The 22,555-nt window shown below is 46.9% G+C and overlaps 1 protein-coding gene across 4 annotated transcripts in view; it reads right to left on the bottom strand.

Moving 5' to 3' along the window:
- The window catches only part of Nrp2 (neuropilin 2), a 115,894-nt gene that overhangs the window by 18,795 nt on the left and 74,544 nt on the right, over positions 1–22,555 (bottom strand). Inside the window, exons 13-16 of one of the 4 annotated variants that reach the window (XM_087903655.1) lie at positions 15,699–15,961; positions 13,954–14,050; positions 12,785–12,820; positions 255–3,796 (exon numbers count right to left, since the gene is read on the bottom strand). In XM_087903655.1, coding sequence (XP_087759781.1) covers positions 3,516–3,796; positions 12,785–12,820; positions 13,954–14,050; positions 15,699–15,961 — 677 coding nt within the window. In that variant the 3' untranslated portion in view covers positions 255–3,515. Of the gene's footprint in view, positions 1–254; positions 3,797–12,784; positions 12,821–13,953; positions 14,051–15,698; positions 15,962–22,555 lie in introns of those variants that run through there. The other 3 variants (XM_087903656.1, XM_048459278.3, XM_048459279.3) reach the window with 3 other exon arrangements.

The raw sequence follows: 22,555 nt of genomic DNA, 5'->3' as shown, positions 1-22,555 counted from the left end.
AAAAATCCCACACCAATCATAAAAGTTGGCTCAGCTGCACAAAATGGATAAAACTCCAAAGAAGCAGCGATGAAAATTGAAAGAAAGGAGCGCTGGCCTTCAGCTTCAAGAAGAGTGCCTCTCTCCCTCCCCCACAAAGCCCCATAGCTCAGAAGACGAAGTGTAAACTTGGAGACATCAGTTTTTTTCAAGGCTTATACTACAAACTTTGTTTGTAAGATACAGGCAAAGGGTCGGGGAAAGAAACCCAGATGTTTGTATAAAAATATCATCATTTTATTACATTCCACACAATACATTTTCAAATAGTTTTCAACATCCACAAGTTATTTTGACACACAGGCAACTGAGCAATGCAAGGGACATCACAGTTATAGGGAGAGGGGACAAGAACAGGAAGTAAAAATCTTTAGGTTTTCTTGCTTTGTTATTCTTTGGTAATTTTTGACCTTTTAGGTGTTTGCTTGCCTGCTCATTTTTATTTTAAAGATGGGGTCTTTTAAAAGATGGGATATCAACCTAAAAAATATCACTGGATTGCCTATTCTGGTTCTAATCAGGAGGAGAGGGACAAGGGAAAGGGGACTTTATTTTCGGGACCGTGTTTTGTCACTGGCAAAGCTACATTTGTTTTGTTTTTCTTTTTCTGCTTTTGCCAGCAGTAGGCATGGCTGCTGCTAGCGTGTTCTCAAGGAAGGGTTCTTGGGAGACCTCTCGTAAGGCAAATGCTTTCCAGCCCCAGCTGGCCCTTCACCTCATCCATGCCCTCTTTCACATTTTAACAGTTGGTATCACCGCTTTGTCTTCTGGAAAGCCATGCTACACTGGAGCATGCGTTCATCCGTTCAGTCCAGTTTCCTTAGAAGAGAGTGACACTTTCCTCCCCAACCGGATGGGGAATTTTGCTTTTTAAAGCAGCGCATGGCATTTTACACAGGAGCTACCCTTTTAGAAAACACTATCAAAGATGCTGGAGTATGGGAGCAGAAGAGAGAGAGAGAGAGAGAGAGAGAGAGAGAGAGAGAGAGAGAGAGGAGAGAGAGAGAGAGAACACTTAAGCAGGAATCACAGCTGAAGGGTATGATGGGATTCACCATCTGTAACAGATACATGAAGATGATGCTGCCTGCCTAGAGCATTGGATGAGCAAAGAGTAAGCTTACAAAGTGTCTGCTGTCTTGCTTTTGCTACACCGGATGGATTTTCTAGCTGTGGTTTTCTGATGCCTCCACGGGACACCTGTAGGAATGCCAATCATTTGCAAGGAATGCCTGTCCCCAGGTACTCAGCTAGAGGTGAACAATTTTAATAAAAAAAAAAAAAACCTTTGGTGACTGACGTAATTTTCTTAGCACCCAGGGCTGCTGCCCACCTCCTGCTCACGCTTCTTCCCTTTTCCATCTTCAGCTGAGGTAGGACAACTCAAAGTAGCCACACTCTAGCCTTTCATCTTTTCTTTTCTTGGCAGGGCTGATGTAGTTGAGACAGAATAGGTCTTTGAAACAAAGTAGGAGTGGGAGACCACATCCTTTAAGGAAGATGAAAGGAACCAGATACAAAAGCTGAGAATGTGCTAGAGGGACCTCTCTGGCTACTCTGGAAGAATGTCTTGTGGCTCTCACCCAAGCAGTTAAAAAAAATCATTAGTATTTTGTTCTTAGAGGGTGTCTGGAGATGTATCTGACCAGTAAAGCATTCTGAGAGAATTGTACACTTCCCAAGACACTTTCAAGGTGGGGATCAGAAAACAAATTCCTCCAAAACTGACCCTGGCATATCCGAAATTTTCAAATACACATTTTCTTACAATGAAGCTGACTTTGTCATTTAATCCATCCTTTGCACAGTATCATTGGGCAACCAACTGCTCACTGACATCTCTCCCTGTGCGTGATGGGTGTGCTTTTTTCATGCAGCTTCTCTTTGCCCATGCTGTGGCATCTGCAGATGTCAGTCAGTCCACCAGCCTAGATGCCGTAAATGCTTTAAGAGGCAGCACACTGGTCTATTTCAACGAATGATTCCTTTCTGTGTTCTCATAGTATCTGAATAAGTCAGGTAGACAACCTTATGCTTCACATATTAACACCACAAAAAGAAAGCAATAACACCCTCTCCCTTGTCGTTTACAAATGCAGTTACAATGACCAAAATAATACCAAAGAATACTTTTTTATCAACCCCATCCCAGGCTAGGCTCAATGCAGTGATGCCCCGGGTTGAGGAGACTTTGCGAAGACAACATTTGAATCCTTCCATCTGTTCTCTCTATCTTCCCCTCTTGCTCTCAGTTTAAACAGACGACTGCACTGCCATCACCCCAGGTGTGATAGTCTTTAGGACCTATTCCATGGCTGAACCACCAGAGCTAAACATTCAATATAAACTTTCTTCTTTTTCTTTTCCTTTTATAAGGCAACATGAGACACATTTGCTTCAGGACTGGAAGTAAGGACGGCTCCATGGACCCAATGGCTGTTACCTTGTGATTTCAAAGACACAGGAGACATAACAAAAGGGATCACATCTGAGTGCACTGGAGGAACCATCCTCTTGGGTCAGATAGGTTGAGGATGGGTGATATTGATGGGTACTCCATGTGGCCTCTAGTTTTCTAGGTACCTAGAGATGACAATGACAGCCAACAAAAACCCAGCCAGCCAGAGCTAGATAAGGCAACAAAAAAGCTTCAGTTTCTTCTCCAAGTAAACAAAATGTGTACAGTATATTATTTTCTTGTAAAATGTACCCCAGGAGAAGTAACACAAGAGTGAAGGGCCCTCTCTACACACATCCACACTCCCCCCCCACAGTGAGTCAGTCTCTCCCTCGCACACTCACTACACACACACACACACACACACACACACACACACACACACACACACACACCTCTTCACATGGGAGTGTACTGTGTACATACATACAGAACCAGGCTCCCTTCAAGATACCTGGCAGCCTGCCCAGGAGAGGAGGAATGGGATAAGGCAAGGAGAGAAGAAAACAAGAGGGCCTGTCTCTGGAACAAAACCAACTGAGCCCTGGGTTGTGGAGTGCTTAGGGGTGATCTCTTCTGGGATTCCAGATGCAGCATTAGAGTTGGGTTTTGTTGGTTTAGAATTATGAAAAAAGAAAGAACAAAAGAAGGAAGAAGGAAAGAAAGAAAGAGAGAAGAAAGGAAGGAAGAAAGGAAGGAAGAAGGAAGGAAAGGAAGAAAAGAGGGAAGGAAGAAAGGAAAGAAAAGAGGAAAGGAAGAAAGGAAAGAAAAGCGTAAAGATTAAAAGGAAAGAAGAAAAGGAAAAATGATAAGGAAAACAAACAAAAATATCAGAGCAAAGAAACAGGAACCAAGGACCACAGAGAACGGTTGGGGCAGATAAGAGCGCTCAGGGTTGGGAACCCTGGAGAGAGCTGTCTGCGGGTTCACACAGGGACTAGGCGAGGAGAAAAAAGTGCAAAATCGAGGCAACGTGTTTGCAGTCTTTCTTGTTTGGGCGCTGTTCCTGCTTCGGCCCTCAGCAGTGTGAGCCCCGCTCTTGCTCTAGCTTAATGGTTAGGGTGGGCTCCACCGCCAGAGGGGCCCCGTTGGAGTAGTGGGAGGTTTTGTAGGTGATGGAGTGATCGGTCTTCTTGGCCGCATAGCGGAATCGGTGGTAGTGGAGCACCAAGGCCAGCACGACGGAGACCAGCACCAGCACTGCGCCCCCCGCTGCCATAACGTAATACCAGTAGGCTGGAATGGGCTGCACGGGCACCGTGTCCACTGTGGGCTCGGTCCCTGGCGGGAGGGTGCCCCCTGGGGGAAAGACACAGAGAGTGTTGCTAGGGCTGAGAGCATGCGGACTCATAAAAAAAAATCAATTTAAAAAAGAAATAATGAAAAAAGAAAAGAAAGAAATTGAGAAACACACATGCTTTGGAATATACAGCAGGGAACCAGGGGCTCGGTGGTACTCCACCTTCATATATACCAAGCGGTTTATAATGCTGCAATCTCTACATTGGTCCCTTTATACGTCAGGTACTTTAACTATAGGTGAGAAAACAGGCTCAGAGACGGTCAATCAGTAAATAAGCTTCAGCCAAGAGTACTACCCTTACAAATCTTTCTTTGCTATTTAACCAGAATTATTTTATCATGTGTAAAAGTGTTATTAATTCATTCTCTCTCTCTCTCTCTCTCTCTCCTCTCTGTCGCTCATGTGCATGCGTGCACACACACATGCATACACGCATGCACACACACACACACACTCCCTCACAGAAAATGATGCTGCAGTGACTGCTGGGATTTAGCTAGGTGAATTCTCCAAGTGAGTAGAAATGCCATATTTGGTGTGGCTGGCCAAAATTCTCAAACAATGTATTAATTAGGCTGGCTAGACTTGAAGGTAAATTCCACTTAGGTTTGCCAAAGCTTCTGTGCCCATTGAAATCAGCTTGGTCTTGTCTAAACAGGTCAATTACTACTGTCAAGCAATGACTAACCCGTCTCATTTTTTTAATTGGATGGATGATTTTAAAAGCAGGTTGGATGAGTACTTGTAAGAAAAAAAAATATGAGTAGAAAACACTAAAGGAATGTGAGAGCGAGGGCAAAGGAAAGAGGCTCATTCTTAACTGTGGAAAAGAGGAGGGAGGAGAAGCTGGGGGTGGGAGATTTAGAAGGCATCTGAGTTTACTGGCCAGCCTCTGGTTGCCATGGAGACACTGTAGTAGAGTTAAGCTTAGGGTAACTCAGGGGAAAGACTGGCGTGACTCCCACTCCATGCAAAACAGTGCTACAACTTGATTCTCCCAAAGATTTACATCAGATGAGAATCTGGCCCAGAAAGGGACTAAGGCGCTTTAGAGCTTGCCAAAGCAGACATGATCTTTACTTCTGAAAAATGATGTATGCTTAACCTATGAGAAATGCTTCCCAAGCTGCTTGTATCACTGTATCACGTGCTGGTGACCAAAAAGATGCTTCCTTTACTTACAGGGTGTGTGGGGGAGGGGTGCTGCCTATTCCCTGCTTCTGCTCTGTGGCTGCACCTCTGCGGCCGCTCAGGCTGGACCTGGCTACCCTTTTTGTCTTCCCCGTGAGACTTCAAGCTGATGAAGTGGAAGAAGTCCGACTCGGTCCCCACCCAAGAGTGCACAGAGAGGTGTCCTGCAAATGCCTTAGGAAGCAACTGCTGACCCCGACCCCGGTTCCCAGTGGTTTCCAGTTCCCAGAGCCTGATCCCCAGAGTGCTCTTTTCCATATGGGAATAGCCCAGAGGTGCTCAGACCTTCTCGCATATCCTCAGAAACGAGAGAAAAATTGGAGAATTTTTCTCGGAAAATCTAATGAAGCCTGCCCATCTTGGTGGCTGGGAGTCATTGCTTCCTTCAGTTTGGGGATCCCCTTCTACCGGGGTGCAGTTTCACAGGTCCATGTAGGCCTCCAGAAGTCTCACCGTGTTGGAAGGGCTTTGACAAAGACAGCTCCTTAGCGTACAGCCTGATGGCTGCCTCTATATCCTTGGGGTGAAAATTATCCCAGGACCCCTGCTTCCTGTATCCTTTCCCATATGACTACCTACTTTTTCTTTTCCATAAACTATTCCCATCTTCTTTTGTTTGTTTGTTATCTTGAGACAGGTTTTCACTTTGTGGCAGAAGCTAATCTGAAATTCATCATGTAGCCAAGGCTAGACTTGAGCAGCACCCCCCCCACCCCACTTTAGCAAGTGGTTGGATTACAGATGTGAGCCACCACACCCAGCTATGACTTGCATCTTTATTCCTATGACTTAAGAGAAAAAATATGTCTCCTCCCCCTTTCTCTTTCTCTCTTAGTAGTCAAATTGAGAATTTTGCATAGAAACCAAGATACAAAGAATGTGAAGTGCTGAAAGAGGCCAGCTTGCAAGTCACGGCCAGTTGATGTCAACTCGTGATTGACGTCCAAGAGCGTCTGCTGCCTGGCAACCACTCTGATGCTGGATTTTCATGTGAGTTCACGACAGTGCTGGGAAATGACTAAGTACAGGGGGGCCCAGAGTTCATCACAGTCTCCTTTCTCCTGTAAGGAGTTCCGTGGCTGTGCCTTAGATTCTGTCTGCTGCATTATGAGGGTCATGCTCGAATGAGGTTGCAGCTCACCCATCAGAGAAAAGGCAGGTGGCAAATTCAGTGATTAAGCCCTCCCTGAAGTGCCAGAGCATGGCCACAGCCGCTCCTGTTCCCTCTACCACCTCCTGGCCTCAGTACAGAAGTTCACTGCTCAGGGAGCTAGAGTGGGGAGGAAGGAAGCCTTAATGCTACCTTGAAAGTGTTTCTGATGATAGAAATAACTTGGGGCACAGCAGGAAGATCTTTCTTCCTGCCAGAAGAAGTTAACTGTCACATGGGGGTTAGTATTCAGTATCTGATATCTGAGCCATCACCTCAGAGTTATCCTTTGGAAGACAGATCCCACTGTATGTTAAAATGCCCCTCCCACTAAATCCCTCCTGGCTGAAATTATCAACATGTAGAACATGTGATAATTTGAGTGACAAGAGTCATTTGGAGACATTGTTTTGACCTCTTAAACAATTTTTTTCTTGGAAAAATGAGAAAACATACTACATAAATGTATGCTTTTAATGATAAAAGAGTTAGGAAAAAGAAGATATGATTAACAATACTTTCCTTATGCCCCACCAAGCAATTTAGGGATGGCTTGTAAGGACCAGAAGTTTCTCAGAACATTCTCCAGCTTGAGACTTGATTCCAAAGAGCAATGGTTGTGCAGGTTTGGAGTTTACCTCTGCCACAGCCTTGAAGGGTTGTGTGCTCATTAGATTGTGGCTTACAAGTTACAGAAAAGGAAGGCAGTAAATCAACCAGGGTTAAATCTCTACTCAAAAAGTTTTCCTAGCAAAGCAGAAATCCAATAAATACTAAATGGATGGATGGGTGGGAAGGTGGATGGATGGATGGATGGACGGGTAGATGGATGGATAGATGGGTGGGTGGATGGGGGATGGATGGATGGATGGATGGATGGATGGATGGGTGGATGGACGGGTGGATTGATGGATGGATGGGTGGGTGGATGGATGGGTGGATGGATGGATAGATGGATGGATGGATGGATGGATGGATGGATGGACGGACGGGTAGATAGATGGATAGATGGGTGGGTGGATGGGGGATGGATGATAGATGGATGGATGGATAGATGGATGGATGGATGGATGGATGGATGGATGGATGGATGGATGGATGGGTGGATGGACGCGTCGATGGATGGATATATGGGTGGATGGATAGATGGGTGGATGGATAGATGGATTGACAGATAGACAGACAATAGATAGAGTGGTAGAGGAATGCATTCTGGATCAATGTTCAGGCTTACTGGGAAATACTGATTTCCCACTGGGCCTCACAGAACTGCTCTCAGAAAGTTACTAGAACTACTTCCCACTCACAATGCTTCTACAGGGAGGGAAAGAGCCTTGGAACACAAGCATCTGGATAACAGCCTTACTCAGCACCCTTTTCTGATGGGTGACTGGGCTATTGCTTCACAAATAGCAACACCAACCTGGGAGCCAAAATTGGAGGTAAGACGTCAGTCGTGCCCAGAGCCGACGACGTCCGGCCCTGCCTCCCCTAGACCATTCTCTACCAACCACTCACTCACAGATCTTTCTTTCTTTTCAGATGGAAAAATGTTTTCAATTCCTCAACCATTTTTTTTATTAATTTCCACCCCCAATTCTCCACAAAGTTTTCTCATTGTTCAAGATAATGAGAAACAGATACTTAAAAAGTCAATAACTCCAAAGTGTATTTCCAAGGTTGAGCAGACTCCCATCTGTAAAAGTTCTGAACTCTCTGGAGAAGAGACATGTGGATGCAAAGAATTCAGATTTTGAGAAACCAATTCTGAAAAGTCACATATGGGAAAAATGAAAAGAAATTACCTGTTTGGTAGTGAGCCTTCCATTCCTGTTAACAGTGTCACTGATTTAATGAATTAGGTTTTAATGATTTAGGAAGTGTGGCTGTAAGAATAGTGAAGCTGCGTTCAGTGTGTTAACCCATGATTCATGGCTTCACCTGAACTGTCTGACATGGGGGATGTGAGGGCCTAAGAGGATGAGCAGTTGGAAAACAAAGGAAGAGGGCAAAGTAGCAAACACATAGGGAAGCCCAAGGGATGGCTCAGCGCCCTGAAGAACTGCTTACTGCTTAGTGATTAAGTCAGACGTGAAACCAGGTACACAGAATTCTCAGCTAATTGTCAGTTTCTTTAAGTAAAGTTTTATTTAAACACTGCCATCTTCATAGTTTACACACTACTTGCGGTTGCCTCTTAGCGTCAGTGGCAGGGCAGAGAGCTTTCCAAAAGGCTATGTGTCTCCAAAGCCTGGGATATTTATTACCTGGTCTTTCATAGCACCATGTTTGCAGATTTTGCTCTAAAACAGTAAGGCAGGAACAGGAAGCAGCCCTCTCTCCCTTCCTGCCTTCCACTCTGTCTGAACCTGTCAGAGAACTGACCTGACACCATCTCACCACAAAAACAGCAAACATCTCTCACAGCCACATTTATAAAATGCCACCAGGACCTGGAATTGGGTCTCTTTGTACCTAAAAGCTATTTTAGGTGCTGGCATGGGGCCTTTCTGTCCAGCTGAGAATGAGCACGGCTGAAGGGACATGGAGGTGAATGGTTTGTTTCATCTGTGGGATTAAGCAAACAAAAGAAAAAACTTGAATCCACTAGAAAAATTTATAGAAGGCAGTGGAAGGATGTGGCCAGGTCTCCTGTGCAGCTTAAAGGTTGCTGAAATCCAAAGCGCCCCGAGAATAACTTTCCAGTTGTTGGACGAGTGAGAACATAGAGATGGGTTCATCAGAGGTTTTCAGTGAATGGGCAGTAACCTGGGGGACTCCCCACTCTGTCCCTTTCCCCGTGTCTATTTGAAATACCTCTAAATTCAGCCCCTCATCTGACTGGAGCAGGTATTTCTCATCTCCTTCTGGAACTGAGGCTACATTATAAAACTGAGGCCTGCCACTTTGTGCTGTTGGAGAGAGGGGCTGGGGAGGAGCATTTTCTCCTGCCCTTTCTCGGATTGTCCTGGCAGCTAGCTGCCGTAGATGCAGGTGTGGGGAGGGGAATGAATCTAGCTTCTGTGACAGGAGAGGCTGAGTATGCACGTAAACTTCATAAACAATGTCTCGGGGTCCTGTGGACAGAGATGGTGATGGAACATCACATTGTCGTTCCACACATTTCTCTGCGTTCTCTCTGCTTGCAATACCTAGCCTCTACTTGGCAGCTGGAGATGGGGGCGGGGCTTTGGGAGGGTTCTCACAGCACAGCTGCCTGTCTGGAGCCTGGCAGGGTTTAGTGTACTTCTCTAAGGATGCAGTGCAAGAATTCGATTTAACCCTCTCTGCTTCTCCAGAAGAGTTCCAAGGAGGCAGCACTACAGAGGCAAGGAAGTCCAATGAGAAAGGCACCCCGATGGGGCCATCCTGTCTCATGCCCAGGGACTAGAGTGCTGTATTGGCAGAGTTTCTGGATGGGAGGTGGGTCATGGGAATGAGGGTGGGAATGGAAAAAGAGATGTGGCTATAAAGTGGCAGACTGTCTGTAGGGCCCAAATAAATTGGCTCCAAATATGAGGCATGGAGTCAGGTACCAGTCACCTCAGATTTCATCTTAAAGTGGTTCCCAGCCATGCCCAGGGGACAGCCTTTGATCATCATTTTCTCCTGGTTATACCCAGATGGAAATTGTGGGGGGCAGCAGGAAGGCAAAAGATGCAGTACGACACTCTTAGAAATGGTTGGAGACACAGTCACAACCATCGGACTCTCAGGACATACATAGACTCCTTTTAGGGTGCTTAGTAAGAAGGCAGTTCAGGGTACCCCACCTCAAGACCACATTCACAGTGCGACCCTGCCTGGATCTCCGTCTCTAGCCAGGTACAGCCTGCTCCTGCTGCAACAGCAGTTCTTGCCTCCGCTACAAGCTGCTCAAAATATCCAGCTGGTCAACAGGCACAGAACTCTGATTATGGGCATTATACATTTTTACTGGCTCCTTGCTTGATTTTTTTCTCTTATTGAGCATTGATTTTGAGGAAACAACCCATCACTTTAATTATAGCACTTTTTAGTCTCCCCACTTTCCATTTATACACAGTTTTTCATTTGTTAAAGCTCAAACCTTAAGAACAAAGATCCATCATCACACCACGTTTCTAGCCACTGCTCATGAAAGCAAGGGAGCACACCCACGATACATTGTTTAAAATACGACTCGCACCAACAACAAGAGAATCTTTTTAAGAATGGCATGCCGATACAGTATTTCCCCTCTCCTTGTTTCCTCTTTCTCTACACAGTTCATGTTCAACACTAACTCACAGGCAGGTACACAACCCAAGTGCAGGTAATGAAGCAGAAAGCACAATGCAATTAGAATAAAATGACAGAGGTTCATGGCAAGAAACCAGCTAACTGCAGAAAATAAAAAAAAAAAAAACCTTCAAAAAGAGAAAGATCAAGAGCAGTCACCAGCACAGGTCCAAAGACCACTTTTTATTGCATTTCCCTAAAGATCCACCAAGAGCACACCGATCTCCCTCAATGAATGGGATTACTGCTGCTGCATGGTTAGTTTATAATGGAAAAGAAAACAGCCTAATTCTAAAGGCCCAGAAGCAATGCAAATGGCAGCTGCAAGCAGTGTTCCCACATCACCTCTCTCTACCTTGCTTGCCCAAATCCAATTTCATTCTGCTTCTCTGCTTTGAGTAAAATGAGTGATTTCCCATCTTAAGCAAGAGGCCCCTACTTTCCTGCCCAGGAAGAGAACAAAAGGCATGTCTTCCAAATGGAGAGACCTTTGTTTGAGTGAAGATAGAGGCCTGAGGAAAGGTCCTAACGCCTGGTCCCAGGTTCATCACATCCAGAAGCATCAAGGAACATGTCAGTGTGGTTGAAACTTCCAAGTCCCATTCTGTTCCCCACTAAGGCTTGGCTGCCTCCCTGCCGTCATCAACGCTTGCAACTCGAGGCCTGTCTGCACAGCCCCAAAGGATTATAAGCTACTGGAAAGTCTTACCTTCAAGCCCCCGAGCCCTGTGTTTATTTAGCCTAAGTGCACATTTGCCACTCAAACGAGACTTTATTTATATATCTTTGTGCAGGCGAACAGGCCTAGGGTGTGCAGCCTCGTGCTGCACATGACTTCAAGGAAAGTGCATGTGCTTGGTTTGTTTGTTCTCTTACAGAAGGGAAGCCCTCAGCCACTCCTCCTGTCAGTCATGACCAGACAGGCTATGTGCACAACTGTCAGAACAGTTATTGACCAGTCTTGAACTGGCCTTTCTGGGAGCTTTGAGGCTCAACAAGCCACTGAGAGTCAGGAATGGGCTTCCCTTCCCCAGCACAAGAATTACCCTGCATCCTGAAGGTTAGAACCCAACTGTGACCCAAGCTGTTCAGTCTGGACCTCGGTTTTCCTTACAGTGCCTTGCATCTTCAGCCCCATCCCCAGGGAGTGGTAAGATGTGCGCACGGATATTCAATACTTTCAAATGCGGGGAAACGGCAGAGAGGGTAAGCAAGAAAACATATACTGGCCCTCTGTTCTACGACTTCCCCCGCGCTGTTCATCTTAGAGCTAAGGACAAATGGCAAATTAGGCAAGATGACTTGTATTCAGGAAGACTGTCTAGGTGTCAAGTCATCTCTTTCTAGTCAGGAGCTGGACAGATTAATGAGAGCAAGGATAACACGTGGAGACGTGGGGATGAAGTGGTGAAGCTGATCTCTAACGTGCTGTCACCTCGAAGGGTACGACTAGCCAGCACAAACAGGGCCTGACAGCCCTCACACGGCTGGGACCCATATCAGGTGAGGGTCTGTGAACATGCTGCCGTCGGCTAGCTGCAGGGGGGCACTTAGCCTGGACAACGCCACAGAGTGCTCAGTGCTAGAAACCTGGGTGAAAACTTAGGTGGGCGCATCAGCAGCCAGGCTGTAGAGAGCAAACCGGCTGCATCTGAGCAGCGCAAGCAGAACCTCTGCTGCAGCCGGGCCGTCCTTTGCTCTTTCCTAGGACGAGACAAGCATCCCAATTTCCCTCTGCTTTGCTTTGTTCTCCACTTGCTTTCTTAGGAAGAAAATGCCCCTTTCTGCTTCCAGGCAAGGGCTTGGCCTCTAGTCAGGGAAGATACTCCCTTGTTCCCGTTCCTAGTTTCTGAATCCAGCACCACTCCTCCCTCCCTAGAACGCCTGCCTCCACACCTCACTGTGGGATAACTGACACCACGGCCTTGCTTCCCTGGAGCAGGAAAAAAACACCATCTTCAGCCTAAAACCAAGCATTGCCACTTTGTTTCACTTTTAATTTACTATGGATATTTTTCCCTCATAGAGTGTGTGTGTGTGTGTGTGTGTGTGTGTGTGTGTGTGTGGTGTTGATCTTCCCATAGCCTCTCCTTTCTCACCACTCCTGAATTTTCAACCTCATTGGTCCCAGTTGGACAATGCAAGGCTCAAAGGTTTATCTGTAACCTATTTGTCTCTATTATAGGTTTCTAAACTTTAATTAAGTGAGACATTGACAATCTCAATCCCCAGTAACTATGGGTGTCGCTGGCGCCACCTAGTGGTGAGAAAGTGGAGCATCCTTTTTCTCCTGCAAGCTTTGTCAAACCGGGTATTGCTCCCCTCACCAAATTCACATCACATGGAAAGAGAAAAAGCCATGCAAAACGAGCATTTTTTTTACCTTTAAAATCCTCACCTGCAAAAGCTGAGATGGGTTCTGAAAGAAAGAAAAAAACAACAACTTTGAGTTAGAGAAAGGGAAGAAATAATTGAACGAACAAAGATGGCGTCTGTAAGGTCACTTGATAATACACTACAGAGAGTAGCCCACTTCTTGCACGTTTTCTAGACTGTGTCCAATATCACTGGGCAAGGCTGACTAGAGAGGATTCTCAAGTTGCTTTGGATCAAAAAAAGTCTTCATAGAGTAACGGGTCCCGAAGGCATTGTAATCAGTAACTTAGTACTGATTACTTTCTCAGACCTGGGGTTACTTTTAGATGCCCAAGCCCTGAGAGTTGCCTGGAGGACTGGGGAAGTCTCAGTTGCTTCTTGCATCTAGGAACAGACACCCAGGACCCAAAGTCCAAGGAAAGCACTTGGTCATTTACTACAGCAACTCAGCTAGCTGGAGTCAAGCCTTTTCCTTCTCAGGATCCTTTTCTGTTTGGGGAAAAATCCACGGCTCTGATGGGAAGTGGTCAGAGTCCCCTTAGGGAAACCCCTGCTTCAGGATGAAGACTTGAGCAAAACTATGCGCATTTCAGAAGGGCTGGTTCTCAGGACTTCTGACCAGAAAGCTAGTTAGGGGTGTCCTTTCTAAACCGGTCCTGTGGTATGCCACGCTTAACCCTACAACTCCAGACTCTTGAGCATTAGAAGTATCAGCTTGAAAACAAAATGTAACATTTTATTTCTTACGCCATAATTTTCCCTGCAGTTCATTCACGTGAAAGAACGGCGTGGGTAATTTTGTTATCATTCTTATATAGCATGTGTACCATTTTTGCCCACCACTGAAGGCTTCCATTAAGTCCATCAACCCTTTCCAGCATGTAATTCTGACTGGCAGGCACTCTCGTCCTGTAGCATTTTCTTGGCTAAAAACTGGAGTCTGATGCTGGGGTCTTGGCACTCTGAGTTCTCACATATTTAATGCACATCTATTTCTGATTGGGAGATGGATATAAACCTTCACTTCATCCCATACCCCCCCAGCCTCAGCCCGAGACACAACTGTGCCCGCATTTCACCTCCTCTATAGACTGGCACAGCCCTACCTACTGGGAACACTGTGTTCTAAGAAAGCAGTTGCTGCCTTTTGTCACAAAGAGCGAGGTCGTCGCATACCCATGCAGTTCTCCAGGGGGACGTCCGTGCTTATCCGGATGTCGTCAATGGCAATCTCTCCCGATCGTCCTTTCCCTATCACTCCCTCGAACACGATCTAGAGCCAGAAGGACAAGAACCATGGTTAGTGTAAAGACTCCCGGCTTCTGCTAACAGCCAGTGTGTGTGTGTGTGTGTGTGTGTGAGTCACTGCACCTGGTACACATCTGTGGACCACATGGCTACATCTCTTGAGATCTTAATTTAAAAAGAGTTGGTTCAAATCAAGTGCATATTTGAGAGGATAAGAAAATATAGTAAGTTGGTGGATATTGCTGTCCAGTAACAAGAATATACTGATTAAAAGGACCACAATTGGAGCACACATAAGGGGGGGTGTTAAAATTTCCCTAGTTATTTCTGAGGTTTCTTTCTCATAAATCCTTCAAATTCTCAACCTAGGTTATGTGAAAACTCAGAGGCCATGAGCAGGTGAGGTAAAGAGGAACATGTGGTCCTTAGGCTTGCATTGCCTTTTAGGTGACTGCTCACTGCACACTGACTCAGAGATCCATTAATACAACAACAAGGAAACCGCTTACTGAACATCTACTATGTTTTAGGCACGCAGGTGAGAGAGAAACAAAATCTATGAAGACAAGAGCTCTACCTGGAGAAGCCCACCCTACAGGGGGTGAGACAAAAACTCCAATGGGTCTTCTAATCCCAGCACTAACGTTAGCAAGTGGGGACCCAGCATCTCAGGATGCTTCAGCCTGCACACGGAAGCCCTCAGCTCTGTGGGGACCCAGCATCTCAGGACGCTTCAGCCTGCACACGGAAGCCCCCCAGCTCTGTGGGGACCCAGCATCTCAGGACGCTTCAGCCTGCACACGGAAGCCCTCAGCTCTGTGGGGACCCAGCATCTCAGGACGCTTCAGCGTGCACACGGAAGCCCTCAGCTCTGTGGTCTGTGATTATTCTTCGTTCTCAGCCTCCCCAGGTTCTTTCTGCAAACGAGCACATGTCCTCTGGCAAGTGGAAGGAGCAGTTGGCTGCCTGACCAGCCATCTGTTGCTGCTCTTCATCTGGGGAGGAGCAGGTTAATGCTTTGGCCGGTTCTCAGTCACCTCATCCACAGTGTGTCTGTCTACCCCTGCCCAAGATGCGGCTACAGATGTGTGTGCCCATCCGTGCCACAGCCTCCTGTTCCATGGGATAGAGATAACAGAAAGTAATTCCGGGAGCTGAGACAGACAGAGAGCGAGAGAAACCACTTGTTTGGGGCTCTCCCAGGTCCACTGGCCACAGAGTTTAATGTCTATCCATCTGCGGCCCTTCCTGGATTCCTGCTCTCTGGAGCAGGTATGGGGGGCATGGCCCAGCCTCCCCCATTCTGAGAGCCCCACTGCCTTGGATGTAGAGGGGCTGTTTGTGTTTATTTCCCTGGCCTGTGAGTCCCTTTGTCAGTCCACCTGATAGCAGTCTAAAATAAAATGAAGAGAAGAAACATTTGTTGGAGAAAATTTCAGCAATATAAAAGGCAATAGGAGGAACAAAGAACCAAGTCTGGGTGTCGAGATAGGCTCATTCTGAATAACAAATAAGAGTGTCATTTAGTTGCCATAGCAACAAAAGAAACACAATGAAAACAGTGGAGCTTAACCACGTCCCTTAATGATGAATGGGCAAGGCTCTTTGAAATACTGAAAGAGGAATCACAATGATTCCCTCGCATCTTGAGCCCTTTTCTTCCCCCGACTCACCTGATACTCCATGTCATAGCTGGGCAGGATAATGCGGCCGTGTTTCCACTCACTGCCCTGGTCCTCACGGATGACCCAAAGGAGTTTGCTTTCCTGGCTGGCTTCCCGGACCACCTGCAGTGCCACCCCGTGGCCGCCTGTCGCTTGGTACTGGAACTCCATGCACACAGGGTTTCGGGGCAAGTGCACCGGTGGGCTGATGAGCCGCCCATACTGGCCCTCTCGCTGGCTGTCACTCTGTAGTCTCAAGAAGTTCTTGTCATCTGGGGAAGACAAATCCAAATACAGGTGGTAAATGCTTGGGAAATATACCACTTTGTAACTGTGACCCCTCCATCAGAAGGTCGGGCTGGAGTTGGGGTGTTGTCGGTGTTTTGAAACATGTTGGGTCTTGCTATGTAGGTCAGGTTAGCCTTGAACTTACAACCTTCCCGCTTCTGCCTCTTGAGTGCTCATACTACAGGTGTGTGCCACCATGTTGGGCCTGCTGAGCTCTTTTCTAAGGCTCCCTCAGAGTCTTGATTCAAATGTTGCATCTTCTTGAAGCTCTTTCTTCCATCTTCAGTCACATGGGACCCTCTCCCAGGTCTCTGGATCATTTGGGTCATATCTCTTTCATATATAGTCCCTGCCATGGTCAACTTGAAACCTTGCCTGTGTACAAGCTTGTCTCTTCTCTCTAGATTCTAAGAGGCCTGGCCCATGTCTTATTCATCTCTAGCTTACCCAAACGGTCAGTGCTGTCTTACGAACTAAATTATAAGGAGACAGTTTATAGGGGTGTAGTGGCTGCTGGATTGGAGGGTGACTCTGGCCAGGTGGCTTATGCTTCGAGTCTTTGTTGTCTGGCTGGGCACTGTCCAAATGGAAGACATTAAAAACCTTCTGTCTCTGCCAGATGATGCCAGGGCCTCAGTAACTCTCACCCAGACACTCATGTCAACTTAAAGCAGATCAGGGGTGGGGGTGGCCGGACATCTCACTTTCTTCCTGGACTTGGCTTTTCCCAAGCAGCCGTGCACATACAGCTCCAGAGGGTTGAAAGGTATGGCCATTATCATTAACAAAGGCTATGCGTTTAGCAGAGAATATACATGTCCTGGGAAATTAAGGGTTCACTGTCCAAATGCTTCAAGAACGGCCTTTTTGGCAGACTGGTTTTAAATCCATCTGATCCTTATGCAGAAGGCTGAGCTCTCGTTACGGTTGGCAGCACCTAGGCCTTACAGACACGGGTGCAGAGACAGGCAACTCCAGCCTGTGAGCAGAGAGCAAGTGCACAGAGGAGAAAGGGGAGGTCTCACAATCTGCCTTGGGCCCTGAGACATGGGTCATGGTCTGCTAAACTCCTCTGCCAGGCGTATAAGGGGGGCAGGGACATATTTTCAGTATGTATCCAGCTTGGGATGTGAGCAGGCCAGACACTTTAGTTCTTCTTAACATGATGCCACGTTAGCCTAGACATGGGCACAGAGCTTTTCAGTCAATATGGATGGTGAAACCTTGGGTTTGCTGGGGAAGGACAGGCTCGCATTCCAGAAGCCGGGGCAAGCACCCTCTCTGGGTTGGGGATGTCTGATTTGCTGCTGTCACATCTGCTGGCATCATCTTGCTAGGTGAGGGCTAAGCCTATAGCAGACCTTCCGGCAGCAGGCCTGTTCCAGGTACAGAAAAGGGAGAGGAGGCCGCCTCCACAGCGCGTCGCTAATGATGGGGTCTGCAGAGGAAGGGCTGCTGATAGCATCACCAGACACTCAGAGGTCCTCCAACCCTCTGTTTCCCCATCAGATCTTTCTGCCACCAGTATTAATGATAATAATTACAACTCGAGACTGCACACTGCTTTACAGGTTACGAAGCACACTAGTGTGTATTATTCTATCTCATGCTCGCTCTATGCGTGCAAGCTAAGACATCTAATTTTACTTTGCACACAATGAAGAAACCAAGAAAGGTTAAAGGACCTGGCCAAGGAGGAAATGACTGTTCAGAAGTAGAGCCCGGACTTAACTGAGGGATACCCCACTTTTCCACAGTAAGCTCTTTATTTCAGCTGTCTGCAGGGGTCTTGTCCCAAATCCTTTCAGTCACTCTCTGTTTGAGGGAAACCAGCTTCCCCCTAGGTCTGCTGCCTCGCTGTCTCAGCTTGCCTACACCTCTTGGTTCTTCCTCTTCTCCACATGGCCCAGCTCTTGGCACATGTAATATTCACCCCCACTTTCTCAGCAACTCAAGTATTTGTTAGCTATACTACTGATCTTGCACCTTTCAAAGGATTTGAGGTAACTACCCACCACATGGTAACTACCCACCGCCTGATACTCTTAACTGGGTCATATGTGTCTTTCTGACCATCTAAGATTTTTTTAAAAATATTTTTTATTTACTTAATGTATATGTATGTGCGTATGTTCACATGTGTGCATGTGTTTGTGCATATGAGTGTACCTCAATGCACACATGGAGGTCAGAGGAGTATTTGCGGGAGTTGGCTCTTTCTTTCGACCATGTGGGTTCAGGGACTGAAGTCTAGCCATTGGGTTTGGGGCAAGCACATTCGCCTGCTGAGTCACACTATACTCTCCATCCCCGACTGTCCTGCACATATAAGGTTTAATACTGCATGCTTCTCCTTCTCTTAGTCCATGTATATCACACTACTCAGGGAAATTTGATTTCATGAATGAATAAATGAATGAATGGCAAACACACAGAGGAAGAAAGAATGAGGACAGAGGGAGACTCTGCTAGACTCTGCCAAGCCTTCAGATTCATGCAATCCTTCTGCCATTGCTGCCGTTTTCTTGAGCCAACAGCCCCCTTTTAAAGGTGAGGCAACCTCACACCAGGGTAACCTGTGGAGGCGCCCAGCAGGTTGGCAGGCCGCTGAGGGTCCCCCGATCCTCTGTGCTCCAGTAACTTGTAAGTCCTTCCTTTTCCCACCCCATCTACAAAGGAAAGCACGTTTGAGAGACTTCTTATTCAGCCTTCTCCCTTCGCAGCTTCACAAATAAGACCCGCTTGCTGCCTGAGAATTGCTTGGCGGAAATTCTGTCACTTGTGTGAATTTGCATTCTTAAGCAAAGGAATCATAGCAGAATGCTTACAACTGGGAAAGCCAAAAGCGTGTGGGGTGTGAAGTGCTGGCTGCGAGGATTTTATCCGGGTCTATCTCAGCTAGCCACCCTGTCATTAGAACTGAGCCAGGCCAAAGGCTTCCCAGTCAGCTGGTCCGGAGCCCCCGAGCCCCCTCCTTTCTCCGTCCCCCTCCCCTCACAGTAGGCTGATAATCAGTATGCATGATTTACAGGACCACGGCAAGAACCCAGTTAATGCTAGTGGCGTGCTAAGCACGAGCAGCTGAAGGATCATAATTCAGCACTGACGTCTGGGCTAATCCGCGCGTTTGCAGAGTCTCCAGACAAGCAGGCCTCTGGATTTCACTCAGTTAAATCATTTGTGCCCCACTTGTCTGTTAAGTGCTATGAGCTCCAGGGAAGAAAGACGATATGTAAATTTAAGGAATTAACAGGCGACATCAGTCAGAGGGACGCTGAGCTGCCAAACATCCTGCCTGTCACGAAGAGAGGCCTGATTAGAACCAGGGACACTGGGAAGGGAGAGGCTCCGACCAGGAAAAGCCCAAGGAACGGGAGAGAGAGAGAAAGGTAGAGGCTGGGGATGATGGAACCGAACAGACACTGTGCGAGACTGGAGTTTCTCCTTTAGGCACCATCCCTGCGCAACAAAAGTCAGTATACCCAGCTCCTGCTCGGGTCCTGACCTCGGCATTGGAAATGTTCCCCACTCCACAGCAAGCTTATTTTCTCCATTTCTAGAAGGAAACTGAGGCTCGGAGACATGAGGTCATATTTCCAGGAATGATGAGAGCAGATCTGAACTGAGATGGGCCTGAGGAAACTCACTGGCTCATTGTCAGCTGGGGTGGAATCCTGGCCTGAGGCTCTAAACCTTTGAAAGCCTCAGTCTTCCCATCTGTACAATGGATACGATAGTGGCATTGCTACACAGGGTTGTAAGCACTTGAATGGTAATGGGGCTGCAGCAAGAGATTAGCTGAGCACCTAATGCCCCTTCACACACTGTTGCCCGCAGGCCAAAGACCAGCAACCTGGGGGAAGTCAGTGCAAGGTGCAAACAAATGGGCTAACTCAAAGATGATTTTGACATTCTTTGAAATAAGATGATTTCCCAGACTGTCTCAACTATAGGAACAAGCCAGCTTCCTTCTGTGACCATCTATAGAAGATGAGACAAAATGTGATACTGTCTTATCTCTTGAGTGGGACCCCCCCACACACACGTGACTACTAGCATAGGAAGTGTGCAGGGACATCCTGACACCACACCACCATCCTTCCCTTCAGAAAGGTCCTTCCCAGGCCACAGCCCCAACTGCCAGGAACATCTCAAATTCAGTTTTACACTTCCTGCTGTCCTGTGGACACATTTCTTCCAACCAGTGGAGGATGCAGCCAGTTTCTGTCCTCTGACTTAGAAATAGTTTCACTCCTAAAGTATTAAGAAGTCCAGGGGACTGGCAATATGGGTAAGTAAATAAGGTGTTTGCCTCACAAGCTCGATGGAACCACGTTCAGGTGCCCAGAACTGAGGCAAAATCACAAGTCTGTAAACCTCTCTATGATGTACCTGTATGTGGAAATGGGCAGAAGATATAGGGGAAGCAATGGAAGCTTCTGAGCTAGTCTGAGGGACACTAGTGAACAAACAAGCACTGTTCAAACAAGACGCAAGATAAAGGCTGACACCAGAGGGCAGACACACCGACACTCGTGGGGGGAGGGGAGGGTGGAGAGAGAGAGAGAGAGAGAGAGAGAGAGAGAGAGAGAGAGAGAGAGAGAGAGAGAATTGAGACCTTTAGTCTGTGTTTCTCCAGGAAACACAACCCTAGCCCCTTTTAATGTCCCCTCTCTGGGTCTTCATGGGTCTCCACTGACCCCTCTTTGGAGTTAAGTTCTGACACTCATACAAGATATTGAAACTGAATGCATTCTCAAAGTGAAGACCATTCTGAAATATTCCAATTTGTGGCCTACCACTGCTAGATACTAAGAAAGTTCCCAGAATCTGGCAGTTACCTGGTAGAAAGAAGAGTTGGCATGGCATGGGAACAGGGTTGCCTTGGTCATTAGGGAGAAACCCTTTGAATTGTCAAGAATTTGCTCTACTATGAAAAGTGGCTAGCTAAGACCCGACCCTGCCTGCCTGAAGTTCCCTTCTTGCTCTGTGTTTGACGGCTAGGAAACTGGCAATGGATAGCATCCAACAAAAAGACAATGGAAAGGAAATACTCAGTTATCGAAAGAGAAGGAAGAAATAGTGTCCCCAAGATACAGTTCCTGTCCTCCTGACATATTTGGGAGGTATTTGCTGCATTCTTGACTCAGTTGTTGCTAATGATACAGAGCAAGCGAGCACATGGGAATGAACGACACAAGTTCAAAAGGGCAGAGAGGAAGTGAAGAGGTCGGTCACTCCGGCGTCTCTCCTGATGCTGTCTCCAGAAGGGTCGCTTGGTATTTCACCTGGCGATTTATGACCCCATCTGGCTTCAGCCGCTTAAGTGTCCTATGGCCACGTGACTGAGCTTGCACCAATAGCAATGAATTCAATTGTGTCTACTCCCCTTTCACAAACCCCAGAATAAATCACCAGCTTGATCCTCCTGGCTATCGCAAAGCCAAACACGCCATCTGTCCCTCACACACATCTCCTGGCTAGCATCTTGCCCTCCTACTAGAACAACCATCTGAAAGAATATTTAGCGAAGCAGGAGATGGAGCCTCTTAGTATAGGTCATACTTAAAACATGAGTCAGCCCCTCAGCTGGCCTTCCAAGGTCAGCCTATCTCTGCTAAGGTCCTCAAATTAACAAGCAGTTAAGGGAAACATTGACTTTGGATGAACTCAGCAGGATGTTTTCAAGGTTTATGATAGAACATTCCGCGGACATTTAAGTTTTCAGCCTGGCCAGTCCTCGCAGGCAGCTACCTGGAGATACTTCTTGGATGTGTCAGCTTCCACAGAAAGTTCTGCCGTGTAGATAGCTCTGTTCTCATTCTGACGCTTGCTTACCATCTCGGTCCTTCGTGATTTTCAGGAAGCGGGGATAGCAGCTTCTCTCTCCTCATCTTTGCCACACAGGGCATGTTTTTCTCCCATCTTACAAGAGGCCTCTATTCTTTCCTTGTCCGGCTGAAATTATCCCTTGACTATTGTTTATTTTCAGCTCATCTCTCCCTGCCCTTTAGTAATCTATCATGGGTCCATAGCCCCAGTTTTCTGTCCTCCCGGAGCCCCCACTGAAGGTGAGTCAATCGGACGGAGTGGTTCTCAACTTGTGGGTCCTGACCCATTTGTGTGTGGGGGTCAAATGATCTTTTCACAGGGTGGCAAATCAGATATTTATATTGCGATTCATAACAGTAGCAAAATTATAGTTATAAAGTAACAATGAAATAATTTTATGATTGGGGCTCGTCACGACACAAGAAACTGTATTAAAGGGCTGCAGCTTTGGGAAGGTTGAGAACCACTGTACTGAGGTCATTCAAGTATCTGAACTGCCAGCTGATACCTCATTTTTTGAGCTCAGAGAGAGATTTTTAGATTCAGAATTTCAAATGCATGGCTAGCTTACTGTCAAGATGCAAACTTACTGTGAGCTCACCCTTCCGCTGTTTCCTTTGGGTTCTGTATGAACTTGTACCAGCCATACTCAGGCACAGTTCCCTTTAGCCTCTCCTTTGCACACACATGGTGCATCAGAGTTCTGGTCCCCCACTCTGCTGCAGTTTATCAGCAGCCAAATCTGC

Source organism: Myodes glareolus, chromosome 1 (assembly GCF_982192425.1).
Source record: "Myodes glareolus chromosome 1, mMyoGla1.1, whole genome shotgun sequence".
Taxonomy (NCBI): domain Eukaryota; kingdom Metazoa; phylum Chordata; class Mammalia; order Rodentia; family Cricetidae; genus Myodes; species Myodes glareolus.
The sequence above is the reverse complement of the archived record's forward strand: the minus strand, read 5'-3'. Positions and strand labels throughout refer to the sequence as shown.